Consider the following 15,628-nt stretch of genomic DNA (forward strand, 5'->3'; position numbering starts at 1 on the left):
AGGGTAAATGGTTGGATGCCAATGGGTAAAAGTTGACTTCAGTTGGAACAAGTTAAATGGTCAGAAATGTGTGTGTTCAGTGCGCATGTTTTATAAGGGAATTTCAGGATAGTGAGTTTTCCATGCCACCTAATTCCATACTGTTTGTTTCAGTGTTCCTTATTTCATCAGTCCACTGTTTATAAGGTCATTATTAACCACATTGAACTATTCAAAGACAGTTTCTTGACTGTTCCTTTTGTTCAATTTTGGATTCAGTGAGGGAAATTATGGTTATGATTTCGCAGATAGAAGGGTGCAATTTTACATGGTGTGCTCGCTGTGCTGTAGTTAGGTGGCCTGTAGTTCATTAGGCTTTCTCCGTCTCTCCTCTTCACCCACTCTCAGAGCTCCAGACTCAGTGATGAGCACAAGCAGGGTCTCTCACTACTCCAGACTAGACCTGCAGCTGGTGGGTTCCCTCTCCCTATTTCTTTCTTTCTTTTATAATTCTGGTAAAAGCCCTACTGCCTTCATTTATTCTGCCAATAAAGAACCATTTGAATTTAAAATGTATTGCTCTGAAGATGGTTAACTCTGCATCTTCCGCTTTCTAAGGAAATTGATTGTGGCACAAATGTGGCCTGTTTCATAGCAATGTTGTTGTAAAGTTGTAGACACCAGGGTTTAGTTCTCTCTCTCTCTCTCTCCCCCCTCCTCACCCACTCTCAGAGCTCCAGACTCTGTGATATGAGCATTAGCAGTCTCTCACTCCTCCAGACTAGACCTGCTGCCGGTGGGTGTCGTGTAAATGACTGTGCATTAATACTTTTGGTGTTACCTACAGATGCTGGATCTCACTTCTGAGCCCAATTTGTATTGTGGATTATGTGCGTCTTACGTAATGCTCACTCCTTCCTCTTCTCTCTTTCTCAGCACGGCTTGTCCACTAACCGTCGAGTGATACCTGCAAGTCTGACTCCTCTCTCTCACTGTGTTTTTCTTCCAGTTAATCTGGGTGTTTTTTGTTGTTCTTCACTCGTGTTTCTTTAGCATTCTCTTTAGAGTAGCCACCTTTAGCTTTACATGGATATGTTTTCTTGTTCAGCATTTATGCCAAATGGATTTATGCCAAAAGCGTTTGACATGATTGACTTAGTATGACTCGGCATGGTTTCATTCATTATTAAAACTTTAGAAAGAAACTGAACTGTGTGTGAAGTTACGGCCGCAGAAATAATGCTAATGGAGTACAGCTCAGGATTTGAATTATTTATTTTATACAGTCATTTTTGCTCATCTTTATCAAGGGTGTCAATAATTTCAGACTCCACTGACCTGGAGTCCACAGACCTTGTGATGTTGGCTAGGAGGATGTTTCCAACTACTTTTGTACTATTGAATGGGATTGTCATTGGCCAGTTTTAACTTTTCAACAAAACACATTTCGACGTAGGTTTCCTAGTCCTTTCGGTTTCCTTTTTCTGTGTTGCTTTTTATCTTTCAATCCCACCTCTGCCTCTTTCTCTAATTGTAGGCATCCTATACTTCCTCTGACCTTTATAACAAAAATGGTCTGTCCTCTCCTAGACAACCGCTTTCTTCCTACAATGGCTGCGAGGTCTGTTCACACACACACACACACACACACACACACACGACACACACTTCGAAGTTGTTATGTAAAGACAACATTACCTCTTTCCTGAGGTGTGAACTCCAAGAACTGCTCCTAGATCGGTTTGTGCTGTTTTGCCAATATGTTTGGTGTGACCATGACCGTGGTACAGATCTGGGACCAGGCTATATGACATGGTCTTAATGTTACCCAGGCACTGACTACATTGTCTTTTGAATACATGTTGTGACATGTATTCTTACTCCCTCCCCACTGTACCAACATATTTAGTAATCTGGGCTACTCTGCCAGATCTGCTACCGGTGCCATCACAGGGTTTGTGAAGGCATTCATTAATCTGACCTTTGACCCCACCCAATATGATTCTGTACGGTGCATTCTGAAAGTATTCAGACCTTGAGTCTTTGCACATTTTGTTATGTCACAGCCTTATTCTAAAATGTATTGAATTGTTTGTTTTTTTCCACCTCATTAATCTACACACTACCCCATAATGACAAAGTAAAAACAGGTTTTAAGAAATGATTGCAATTACAGCCTCGTCATCTTCATATGACGCTATAAGCTTGGCACACCTGTATTTTGGGAGTTTCTCCCATTTTATTCTCTGCAGATCCTCTCAAGCTCGGTCAGGTCGGATGGGGAGCGTTTTAAGGTCTCTCCAGAGACATTCGATCAGGTCCGGGCTCTGGCTGGACCACTCAAGGACATTCAGAGACTTGCCCCGAAGCCACTCTTGTGTTGACTTGGCTGTGTGCTTAGGTTGTTGTCCTGTTGGAAGGTGAACCTTCGCCCCAGTCTGAGGTCCTGAGTGCTCTGGAGCAGGTTTTCATGAAGGTTCTCTCTGTACTTTGCTCTGTTCATCTTTCCCTCGATCCTGACTATTCTCCCAGTCTCTGACGCTGAAAAACATCCCCACTGCATGATGCTGCCTCTACCATGATTCACCGTAGGGATGGTGCCAGGTTTCATCCAGATGTGATGCTTGGCATTCAGTCCAAAGAGTTCAATCCTGGTTCCATCAGACCAGAGTCTTGTTTCTCATGGTCCAAGAGTCCATTAGGTGCCTTTTGGCAAGCTCCAGGTGGGCTGTCGTGCCTTTTACTGAGTGGCTTCCGTCTGGACATAAAGGCCTGATTGGTGGAGTGCTGCAGAGATGGTTGTCCTTCTGGAAGGTTCTTCCATCTCCTCCACAGAGGAACTCTGCAGCTCTGTCAAAGTGACCATCGGATTCTTGGTCACCTCCCTGACCAAGGCCCTTCTCCCCCGATTGCTCAGTTTCGTCGGGCGGCCAGCTCTTGGAAGTCTTAGTAGTTCCAAACTTATTCCATTTTAAAAATGGAGGCCACTGTGTTCTTGGGGACCTTGAATGCTGCAGACACTTTTTGCACCTTTCCACAGATCTGTGCCTCAATACAATCATGTCTTGGCGCTCTACGGAAAATTCCTTCGACCTCGTGGCTTGGTTTTTGCTCTGACATGCCTGTCAACTATGGGACCTTAAATAGAGTCATCCTATACTGTGTGCCTTTCCAAATCATGTCCAACTAATTGAATTTACCACAGGTGGACTCCAAGTTGTGGTAACATCTCAAGGATGATCAATGGAAACAGGATGCAACTGAGCTCAATTTCGAGTCTCATAGCAAAGGGTCTGAGTACCTATGTTTATTTATATATATATATATATATATATATATATATATATATATATATATATATATATATATATATATATATATATATATATTTTTTTTTTTTTTTTAAATTTGCAAACATGTCTAAACCTGTTTTCGCTTTGTCATTATGGAGATTTTTTTTATTTAATCCATTTTAGAATAAGGCTGTAACGTAACAACATTTGGAAAAAGTCAAGGGGTCTGAATACTTTCCGAATGCACTGTATATTCCAGCTGTAACACACACTTTCCCTACAGTCAACTAAATACCTTTTTTTTTCAACATGAGCTCTTAATAATAAGCCACTCTGGTAAACAAGACGCTCTGATCAAACTTACTGTATAGCAGCAATCACTTCACTTTTGGCTGTTCCTATTTTATTGGAGAAGTAACTGCACTGGAGAAAATTGTCTATGATTGTCAGTCATGTGGACTTGCAAGCATGATCTGAGAGCACTGCCTCGAAGAATGTAATGTTGTTTTGTATGTGTTTTGACATCCGATCCCACCCCTGCAGCGCTCTTTATATGAGGAAAGTGCATAGTTGGTCTCGAAGGGTCATCGGCACCAGTTCTCGTGTAGGACTCCCATTGTGTAACAGAATTGCGCTGAGACTGATTTTTCACTTAAAATGTATGCCAAACAAAAACCATTGATTTCAAAGTTTAACAAGCCATACAACTCTGACTACCGTTCACAATTTACACCTGAACATTTCACAAAATAACATTTAATAGAAGAAATGTGAAGTTCCAAAGTTTGGGAACAGAATTTTTCGCAAAAACTCAACTATATCTTCTGAAATAATGGGGTGTTACTGTGACATGACACATTGACAAAATTGAACTACAGTAAGTGAATTGGATTTGCACTAGTTAACGGTATTGCGGTAATGGAATTTCGTCATAGGTCCCTGATCTGTACTACACAGAAATACATAATTATGGATATGGATGTCATTCTCTTCATGGTGATGTGTCATAAATAGGTACACAAAGGTAGAAATATGTAATATCCTACTTTGCATATTTGGGTAATATTTTAATAAAATAAAATCTCAACCAATCATAGAAGTCTGTTTCACTAGTTTGGACATCAAAATATAGTAGAGTACAGCTACAGAAGAGTAGAGTACATTTATAGTACTGAACTCTACTGTGCTGAACTGTACTCTTCTTTGATGTGCTATCCAAACTTGTGAACCCGACTGTGGTTTGTGACTACTATGATAGCCAATTCCATTGTAAAAATTCCATTCAGATTTATCAGAAATTCCGTTAATGATTTTGGTAATGGAATTTCTAGTTTTAATCACTTAATTGACATCAGTAAACACATTAACTAATTGATAGATCTATATTTACTTGTTACTTCTGTGAACTTTATCTTCTCTCTCATGAGGGGGAGAGGTTTGAAAATATCTTAAAGATATGTTGGTTTTTGGTAATGGATTCTCAAGGAAATGTTTCTTTAAACTTACAGAAGGCAGAAAAAGTTATACGTTAGTCAGGGCTGTGACAGTAATTGAATAACCGACGGTTATGGATGAACGCCGTCATGAACATAAAATTGCTGTCAAAACTGTTTAAATAGGGTTATTTTTTTTGTTTTTTAGTTTGATCTTCAGCTTTACCTAATAGCTGGAGTGTTTTCTAAAGATTATAAGCAATTGTTTTGCTGACTTAGTCTGTCTATTAAACCTTCTACAGCTCCTCCTCTTTCCAACTGTCTTTTGATGCACAAGCAGCTAATCCGCTAGATGTGCGGGGTTGCAGACCGCTATAGGCTATGGCACTATAGTAAAAACAATGTTGGTGTGGACTTTCTTTTATACAATACACGTTTTCATCGCTTGCTAGCAAATAAATAAATCTGTCTTTTAATGTTTGGATGAATCTGACTTAATTAATTATTCAACAGCAGTAGAGGAGGTTGTTCTGGCTCTGAGCCTAAAATGCTCTAATGTTGTCTCAAATGGACAATGCGCCAATCCTCTCCAACCTGGCATGGTATAATTTGATACGGAATCTTTTCTTAATTTCTAGACTAATCAATGGTGATCAGGCTCGGTCCTGGCTGATATGCTGCCCTAAGCAAGACCAAAAAAAAACCCGCCTTCCAATCCCTGCCACGTAGAATAGCAGCCTAGGCCAGGGAGTCTGAACATCAGACAGGATGGCATTGTCTCCCTCAATCTGTGCAATTGCCACTGCTATAGGTTTCAGGCTATAGGTTTCAGAATCCTCTTGATGGGGCTGTCCATATTGGCAGACTGTGATATGGCCAGATCTTGGGGAGACTCCTTCCCCTCCAGGAGACTGTCAAACATGATGACATCACCCCAACAGGTGTTTCTGCGCAGATTCAATGTGGTGCTCTTATTCTTCTCATTTTGCTTGGTGAGGTCGATTGCTGCTATAACTTGATGACCCTTCACATACCTAACCTTTTCCTTGGCTCTCTTGTAGTGTGTATCCATTGTTTTCAGTGCCATGATGTCCTTGAGGAGCAGATTCAATGCATGAGCAGCACAGCCAATGGGTGTGATGTGAGGGTAGGACTCCTCCACTTTAGACCAAACAGCCTTCATGTTCACAGTATTGTTGGTCACCAGATGCCTTGTGTGGTCCAAGGTCATTGACTGCCTTCAGCTCATCTGCAATGTAGAGACCAGTGTGTCTGTTGTCCTTGTGTCTGTGCCGGAAATTTACCTGAAAGTTTCCGGCCCTTTGCAGCCCTGCTAGCACGACACAGATGATTTCAAATAATCAACTCTTCAAGTTTAAATTATTTGAATGAACCTCTAAATGGCGCACACACACACAATCGGTCCCAATTTTCTCAAGACTTAACCTGTCTCCGCCCCTTCATCTACACTGATTTTAAAGTGGATTTAACAAGCAATATCAATAAGAGATCGTCTTCACTTGGATTCACCTGGCCAGTTTTTCATGGCGAGAGCAGGTGTTCTTAATGTTTCTATACTCTGTGTCCATTCAGAAAGTTTCCTAAAGAAGCCTGTCTGGTCTCCATCTCTTTTAATAAGAATCAAACGCTCAAAGTCTTGTTAAGGGCCTATTTTCAGTAGCTTGGTCAACATTATTTCTCTCCTTACCAAATCCTCTCTTTGAAGAACATATGCCAATGTCCATTGAATGACCGCAGCAGCAGGGTTTTTGACGTTATGCGTGTCACGTGTGTGTGTGTGTGTGTGTGTGCGCGCGCGTTCTTGTGTGCGTGCACATTGATGCTGGTCGGTGAGTGTGCCATCCCCAGCCTTCAGAGTACAGTAGTTATCGCGGCACCAGGTCCAGGGTGTCCTCTAAAGCCAGCTCAGTCCATGCCAGCCCCAGTGGTGAGCACCCCTCAGTCACTGTCCAGCCATGGAACCTTATTAGAGTGACACGGCCATTGAACAAGCATAATCACAGACTGACGACTTTTATCATGGACTAGTCGTATTGTCTTGAGTTAAAGTAAGCCTTCATAGTTGTACTTTGTTTTTTTCAGTGAAGTTTTTTTAATTCATGATATAAGACTTGAATGGTTTATGCATTTTCTGTCATTTTAAAATTTATATTTTTATTTTACATTTATTTAACTAGGCAAGTCAGTTGAGAACAAATTCTTATTTTCAATGACTGCCTAGGAACAGTGGGTTAACTGCCTTGTTCAGAGGCAGAACGACAGATTTTTACCTTGTCAGCTCGGGGATTCGATCTTGCAACCTTTTAGTTACTAGTCCAATGCTCTAACCACATATCTCCTAAAGTCTTTGTCCATTGCAATTCAATTATGTCAATGCCATAGACATAATTGAATTGCAAATTTGGCTCCTGATTTGCTTGTTCTGTCCATAAGGAATTAATTGAGAATCGGAAGGTCAGTCATCAACAGTAGTCAATTGCAGCCATATGTCACAATAACCACCATCTCATCTCAAAGGCCTTCGGGTAATTTGTTAGTGGTGATTGGCAAAGCATTACAGGGTTATGCTGCATCATGCCAAAATAAATCTCAGCGATTGCCCTGTGCCTTTTGTGATTGGGTTTTGTTTGACACAACAGGGATAGAAGTAGATAAATGGATTATAATTGTTACAGAGAAAGTGATGTCTGCAACCCAGTTCAGCCTTCTGTTGTAACTCCTATTGTGTTGAGAGGTTGCCCAGAAAAGCAACTTGTTTAAATTGTCAACTCAGGGCATTCTATTAACCAGTGGCAAGAATATGAAGACTAGTTGATGTCTGGTACGCTGACTTTAAATTATTTATTTACAGGAATCCTTTTGCATGTGGGCTACTGTATACTGTCTGGGATGCTCATTACTCTATACAGCTGTAGGCTGATCCTTGTTCCTAGAGTCCATTTGACACATTCTCAGTTTAGCCATTTATTGTGTGTTCTGGTTGGAAAGAGGCAATATACACGTGTATTTGGCTATACACGAGTATTGGGCTATATAGAGAGCTTTGTGTTTATGTGCATGTGAGAAAGTGACCTCCCTGAAATATACCCTGTGGCATTGCGCCCTCTAGTGGGCCACTATGACTGCAGCTTCCTGCTCGGCCACCTGCAGTAGTCTGCCAGGAGGACCTGGGTCACATGACCATCCACAATTTATCCGATGTGAGTGGGGCGGCACTGCCTTCCCAGAGTCATGGCGGTATGGTCTCAACTCTCACAGAGAGACTGTCTGCTTTCGTGTGGAGTTGGAGGGTAGACCTAGAGAGAGTAACCACTGTCTGACCTGGATTGTATGGTCATTGGCAAGATGGGAAAGAGGAGACCTTAGAAAGTGCTTTTAGAACTAATGAGATGTCAACACTGGCACTAGTTAATAAAAAATATAAATTGCAATTATATAGCGTAAAGTTGGATGGTGTGTTGATTAAACGGCAGGGTAGCCTAGTGGTTAGAGTGTTGGACTAGTAACTGGAAGGTTGCAAGTTCAAATCCCCGAGCTGACAAGGTACAAATCTGTCGTTTTGCCCCTGAACAGGCAGTTAACCCACTCACTGTTCCTAGGCCGTCATTGTAAATAAGAATTTGTTCTTAACTGACTTGCCTAGTAAAATAAAGGTGTAAAAAAAAAAAAATAGTGTTGTAGAATGGGATAAATGGGACTAACAACAATATGGTGTGTCGTGGACTAGAACTACTTTTGACTAAACTATGTGCCAAGAACTCCTGTAACCAGTATTGATGCTGATTTGATAGGCATGGGAAGTGAACAATATGACTAACATAGCATGTCTAATACTAAGGACAGTTTTGATATTCCATATGTAGTAATATGTCAGTTGTTGTGACAGATATGAACAATGCAAGCCACTAAAGTTCACAGACCAGTCTGACAATTAGGCATGCACTCTTAACTTACCCAGCAATTGTTGTTGCAACAGCATTTAAACTGCTTGTGGTTTATGATTGGATGGGAAGACTGCAGACTGTTTTTTTCCCCATTCCTTGTGAATCCATGGCACTTTGCCCCTTTTAAAGGCATGATGTGGTCCCTATTATATCAGTATGTCCCCTTTGTTCCCAGGTGGAGGACAGAGATTTCCTGGAAAAGGGATCTCAATCTGCTTCCACCCTAACGGCAGCTACCCTCGCTTCACTCAGCGGGTCTTCCTCCCGGAGAGGAAGTGGCGAATTGTCGATGACTGGCGACACAGAGACCTCCATACTAGAGATCAAGGTAAGAAAGCCATGGGTGTTCTAGCACCCTCTCATGTCCACTCTTTAAGAGCCCATACCTGTACAACACACACTGCTCTGCAGATGTTGTTCTCTACCTGTCATTGTGCTCATCACTTCATCTATCAACCCTGTCGCAGCATGCTTCTGTCTCTTTCCTCACCCCTTCCATGCTCTTCACCCCAGGAGATTCATGAGCTGAAGGATCAGATCCAAGATATGGAGTCTGATGTGGAACTGCCTCCTACTCAGTCCCAGATGCAAATATATGCATATTAGTATTGGATAGAAAACACTCTGAAGTTTCTATGAAGTCTTTTTGAATGATGTCTGTGAAAATAACAGAACTCATATGGCAGGCAAAATCCTCAGGAAAAAATCCAAACTGGAAGTGGGAAATCTGAGGTTTGTAGTTTTTGAACTCACCCCTATCGAATAGACAGTGGGATATGGGTTATTTTGCACTTCCTAATGCTTCCACTAGATGTCAACCGTTTTTAGACCGTTGTTTCAGGCTTCTCATGTGAAGGGGGGCCGGGTGGGAGCTGTTTGACTAACGGGTCTGCCTACAGCCTCATTCTCAATCACACGCTTTCACTTGAGAGGTAGCTCTTGTTCCATTCCTTTTCTACAGACAATGGAGTTCTCCGGGTTGGAACATTATTGAACTTTTATGATAAAAACATCCTAAAGATTGAATCTATACTTAGTTTGACAAGTTTCTTCGACCTGTAATATAACTTTTTGAACGTTTCGTCCGAATGGACCAGATCGCGCTTTTGGATTTGTTTACCAAACGCCCTAACAAAAGAAGCTATTGGACATAAATGGACATTATCGAACAAAACAAGCATTTATTGTTGAACTGCGATTGCTGGGAGTGCAATCTGATGAAGATCATCAAAGGTAAGTGAATATTTCTAATGCTATTTATGAATAATGTTGACTACCCAACATGGCGGATATTTCTCTGGCTGGTTTGGGCTCTGAGCGCCATTCTCAGATTATGATTTTTCCGTAAAGTTTTTTTTAAATCTGACACAGCGGTTGCATTAAGGAGAAGTGTATCTAAAGTTTTTCATGTATAATAGTTGTATTTTCATCAACATTTATTATGAGTATTTCTGTGAATTCATGTGGCTCTCTGCAATATCACTGCATGTTTTAGAACTACTGAACGTAACACGCCAATGTAAAATAAGATTTTTGGATATAAATATGAACTTTATCGAACAAAACATGTATTGTGTAATATGAAGTCAAATGAGTGTCATCTGATGAAGATCATCAAAGGTTAGTGATTCATTTTATCTCTGTGCTTTTTGTGACTCATCTCTTTGGCTAGAAAAATGGCTGGGTTTCTCTGAGTTGGTGGTGACCTAACATAGTCGTTTGTGGAGCTTTCGCTGTAAAGCATTTTTGAAATCAGACACTGGCTGGATTATCGAGAATTGTATCTTTTAAAATGGTGCCTAATACTTGTTTGAGAAATTTGATGAATGAGATTTCTGTTGATTTGTATTTGGCGCCCTCAATTTCATTGGCTGGGAGGGAACCCCAGTCCTAGACAGGTTAATGAACGTTTTAGACTTATTTTTTTACCTATCCCATTTCAACTACAGATCATTTTAGACTCCTACCTTGCTATTAAATGGTTTCCTGAGGCTGGGACCCCTCTAATTGTAATAGATGCTCTGTGATTTCTGTCTAGTGATGTTGAAAGTTCAGATCAGTAGGATATTTGGCAGTATAAAAACTTGCGACAAGTGCCAAATTTATAATGTTCTTGTCAGGCTAGATGGCTTGCCTATCTTTTCCCATATATTTTTCAGCTTCCTTTCAAATCAGTCAACAAGTTATGTCGTCCTGATATCAAATTCAATAACATTTAGAAGATGCTCTTATCCAGACTAAAATCAAATGTTATTAGTCACGTGCCGAATACAACAGTTGTAGACCTTACAGTGAAATGCTTACTTATGAGCCCCTAACCAACAGTGCAGTTTCAAAAAATATGGGTAATAAGAGAGAGAAGCGATGCATACACACACACACCCACAGGGGGGTGCCGGTACAGAGTCAATGTGCGGCGGCACCGGTTAGTTGAGGTAGTATGTACATGTAGGTAGAGTTAAAGTGAATATGCATAGATGACAACAGTGGTGGTGGTGGTGGGGGGGGGCAATGCAGTCATGTGTGAACAGGGAGTACAGGAGGGGTAGATGTTTTCAGAAGATGGGCAGGGACTCTGCTGTCCTAGCTTAAGGGGGAAGCTGTTTCAACCATTGGGGTACCAGGACAGAGAAGAGCTTGGGCTGAGTGGGAGCTGGGAGGGCCAAGAGGCCTGAGATAGTAGAATGGCGTGCTCGGGTTGGGGTATAGGGTTTGAGCATAACCTGAAGTTAGGGAAGGGCAGTTCCATAGGTAAGCACCATGGTCTTGTTTTGGATGCGAGCTTTGACTGGAAGCCGGTGGTGGTGGTGGGGGGGGGGGGCAATGCAGTCATGTGTGAACAGGGAGTACAGGAGGGGTAGATGTTTTCAGAAGATGGGCAGGGACTCTGCTGTCCTAGCTTAAGGGGGAAGCTGTTTCAACCATTGGGGTACCAGGACAGAGAAGAGCTTGGGCTGAGTGGGAGCTGGGAGGGCCAAGAGGCCTGAGATAGTAGAATGGCGTGCTCGGGTTGGGGTATAGGGTTTGAGCATAACCTGAAGTTAGGGAAGGGCAGTTCCATAGGTAAGCACCATGGTCTTGTTTTGGATGCGAGCTTTGACTGGAAGCCAGTGGAGTGTGCGGAAGAGCAGGGTGACATGAGAGAACTTGGGAAGGTTGAAAACCAGGCGGGCTGCAGCATTCTGGATTAGTTGCAGGTCTTTGATGGCACAAGCGGGGAGCTCAGCCAACAGTGAGTTGCAGTACTCCAGATGGGAGAAGATGAGTGTCAAGTGTCTTGCCTGCCTTGTGAGTTGGAAGGGATTGGGAAAGGGTGAGTTGGAAGGGATTGGGAAAGGGTGCGGTGCAAGGAAGGGAAAGCGAGTGTTGGAAAGAAATTAAATCGAGGTTGAAGTCACAAAGTACGAAGAGCGGTGAGCCGTCGTCAGGAAATGAGCTTATCAAGGTGTCAAGCTCATTGAGAAACTCTCCAAGGGCACCTGGTGGGTGATAGATGACAATAATGTTAAGCTTCAGTGGACAACTGACTGGGTGGAATTGAAATGAGGAGATGAACAGGTGAGAGAGGGGGGGAAATAATCTCTGCTTAAGAGAAATGAGTAGACCTGAGTAGACCTGTGCCAACACTCTCAGACAGAGAAAACAACCTAATCAGATGAAGAAAGAGCAGTGTGTTTTCTGGGGTGATCCATGTCTCCATCAGAGCCAAAAACTCAAGGGGCTGAAGGCAGAGGTTAACTTGGCGTTCTTGACCGCAGATCGGCAGTTTCAAACGCTGCCAGAGATCTGGAATTCCACATGGGTTGTGCGCGCAGGGTACACTAAATTAGAAGGGTTGCAGCCAAGGGTGGGGAATGTCTATAAAGCCTTCAGGTAGAGGTGCGAACAGGTATAGAAAACACACACATAGTTGACAAAGCTACAAAAGAGCTAAATACAGAATCTGTAAATAACTAGATAAGATACTCAAGTGAGAGAGTGGTGTGGAGCCTTTCTCGTTCCTTCCTGAGATGGAGCCTGAGAAGCTGGTTATATAAACTCAGAAAAGAGATTAAACCACTCCCCCTGCAATACAGCCACTGATTACCAAAACAAGTCACAAATTGCCATGGCACTTGATCCTGGTTGATGTGTCAACAACTATTTGCATATTATGAGCAGTCGGCAGTTCACACGACAAGTAGGGTACTGGGAAAACAGCCAGCACTTAAAGTAGTTGGCCCTAGCTAGCAAAAAGACAGTACTAGACAAAATTATACGTATCACTCATGGAGATATCAGGAGGAGTCTAGCTATAGATTGAAGCACACACAATAACCCCACTGGCATGCAGTGGACAGCTTTTGCTTGGGTCTAACATTACATCATTTCCCTGAATACGAATTATGTCCTTGGAATTCTTTCCATTCTCTATCACGTTTCTGACCTTTCCTCCCAGTTGAAACCACCCAAATGAGTACAGAGAATGGAAGTGGCAGCGCTTGATACAATACCCCTTTTTGGTTATTGGTGTGTCTTTTATGGGGGTATGTTATTTTGTATATTCATTTTTTTGTGAGCGTTTGTTACTGTATGTCTGTTATGTTGTCCGTATGTGTGTTCCCATGTGCATACACTGTCGTGTCTTTGCTATGCTGGATTAAGTGATATTACATGCTATTCTATAAAATAATTTATCTAATATTACCTGATTGAACTAATCATGTAATTAACTAGAAAGTCGGGGCACCACAAAATAATATTTATAGAGCTGTTATCTTCCGAATAAACTCTTAAAGACCTGGTAATCTTTTACATCAATAGCAGTCAATTCTTAATCGTCACCTTATTCAGTCTCATCTGAAGTCGTACAATTATTGTTTATCTTCACGAACCCTGGGTAACAAGTTGAATCAGCAATACAACATTTGGTTTTATTTATTTACTAAATGCCTAAACAATCACACAAAATTACACCAACACAGGATGGGTCATACATTGATTACTAATTATGTCATAAAAGAAAACGTCCCTAGCGGACGGTACAGATGTGATGGCTGGTTACACAAAGGGGGTTGGGTTTTGAATGAAAGGAATTTGGGTCTCTATCGGACGGCAATGCAGCTATCGTAAATACAGAATCTTATGCAGACGTTGTAGTACCGTCGTTGTGTGGTAGAACAGATACTTTGTCTGTCCTTTCCTATCCCACATTTACAGCTGCTGCTGGGTAGCCTAGTGGTTAGAGCATTGGACAAGTAACGGAAGGTTGCAAGTTCAAATCCCCGAGCTGACAAGGTACAAATCTGTCGTTCTGCCCCTGAACAGGCAGTTAACCCACTGTTCCTAGGTCGTCATTGAAAATAAGAATTTGTTCTTAACTGACTTGCCTAGTTAAATAAAGGTAAAAAAATATTTTTTTTTAAAAACTCAACGGCTAGAAGTTCATACCAAGTTGCCATACTTTGAGCTCACGCTGAAGTTGGCTTAGTTCTGTAGTTTGATATTAGCCCTTTTAACATATGGACCGTCGTCCTCGGGAACACAAATGTTACATTTTCATAAAGGGCTTATGTAGTAAGGAGAGAAAGGCGTGTTTCATAGTTCACAACCAATGTTGGTTCACATGGGCGGGACCACTGAGTTGAGCCTAGTTCACTTATGAAAACCAATTCTCTCAATTCTCTCATTTAAATTTCATCTGTTCACAAATAGTTTCATATTTAAACATTTCAATTGCACAACAATTCCATTGCACAACAATTCCAACTATAAATGTGTAGACTTTCCAAGAGCTTGTCATCCTATCATCCAGTAATAATGTCTCCGATGACAACTGATCTGGTATCATATTCTTTAAGTACAAACGCATATTTTCAACTGGTTGAATTACCGAAATAGGGTTCTGTTATCCGAACTCTATGTTAACAAAAGGCTTTCCAACAGTCACTCTGTAGAGTAGAGAGAGAGGAAATGGGGAAAGGTATTTTTGGGGGTCATAAAACTCACCAACAGGCCAACGTCATGACAACACCAACAGGCATTTCTCTTCTTTTTAGGATTCCCTTGTGGAGGTGGAGGAGAAGTACCGCAAGGCCATGGTGTCCAACGCCCAGCTGGACAATGAGAAGAACAACCTGATGTACCAGGTAGATAGGCTGAAGGACACGCTCATGGAGCTGGAAGAGCTGCTGTCCGAGTCACGCCGCGAGTACGATGCAAAGACCAAGGTATGGGAGAGATGAGGAGGGAGAGATGGAGAGGCAGAGAAAGGATAGGGCCAGATCAAGAGAAATATACAATTACAGTAAGATGAAAGATGACGGGAAAAGAGGCCAAGTTAGTAGAGTAAGGGGTAGGCTATAGAGGAGGGCGATATTAGGTGAAAACTGGGACTGACATTAGCCAAGTGGTGCCTTTTGGAAACTATAGCTGTATAGTTGCAGTATGCAGTAATGGAGGATTATATACCTGAACTGTAAAGAAATAATTTCCTGGGTGTTTTTCTGGATCGAAAAGGGTCTTAGGGGGTGTGGCAATGGGCATGGTCAGCGCGGCTGATGTTTCAAGAATATTTTAGATGTCCCCATCTTGGTGGTGTAGAGAAGTATTTATATTATTTGTAAGCCACTAAAAATGTCTCCATGTAACTGAGTGAAATGTTGTTTTAAAGCAAATGAGAAAATGTTTGTGTTTTAAATGTCCATAATAGCTGTTTTTATCTCTATCAAATCATTAACAATTAAGTACCTTAATGTGATTATTATTTTTTATAAAAGTGATAAAGAAACAAAAATAGCTTCTTAGCAAAGAGCAATTTCTCAAACTAATTTTTCTATGACTGTCTGGGAGTGGTGAGGGGAAAACTGAAAAATAGCTGTTGGCATTTGGCAGAGTTTTGGATCTCTATTTCTTATGTTTATTGACTAATTTGCTGCATGTCGATGTCATCATGGAAGGCCAAAACTTCCTCCCACTA

The 15,628-nt window shown here is 41.6% G+C and overlaps 1 protein-coding gene across 3 annotated transcripts in view; it reads left to right on the forward strand.

The window, feature by feature from the left end:
* The window catches only part of LOC110519988 (leucine-rich repeat flightless-interacting protein 2), a 72,618-nt gene that overhangs the window by 42,702 nt on the left and 14,288 nt on the right, over positions 1-15,628 (forward strand). For all 3 annotated transcript variants that reach the window (XM_036974114.1, XM_036974113.1, XM_021596926.2), the window contains exons 4-5: positions 8,846-8,998; positions 14,709-14,879. In XM_036974114.1, the coding sequence (XP_036830009.1) occupies positions 8,846-8,998; positions 14,709-14,879 (324 nt within the window). The remainder of the gene's footprint in view (positions 1-8,845; positions 8,999-14,708; positions 14,880-15,628) is intronic.

This window comes from Oncorhynchus mykiss, chromosome 3, assembly GCF_013265735.2.
Source record: "Oncorhynchus mykiss isolate Arlee chromosome 3, USDA_OmykA_1.1, whole genome shotgun sequence".
NCBI classification, from domain to species: Eukaryota; Metazoa; Chordata; class Actinopteri; order Salmoniformes; family Salmonidae; genus Oncorhynchus; species Oncorhynchus mykiss.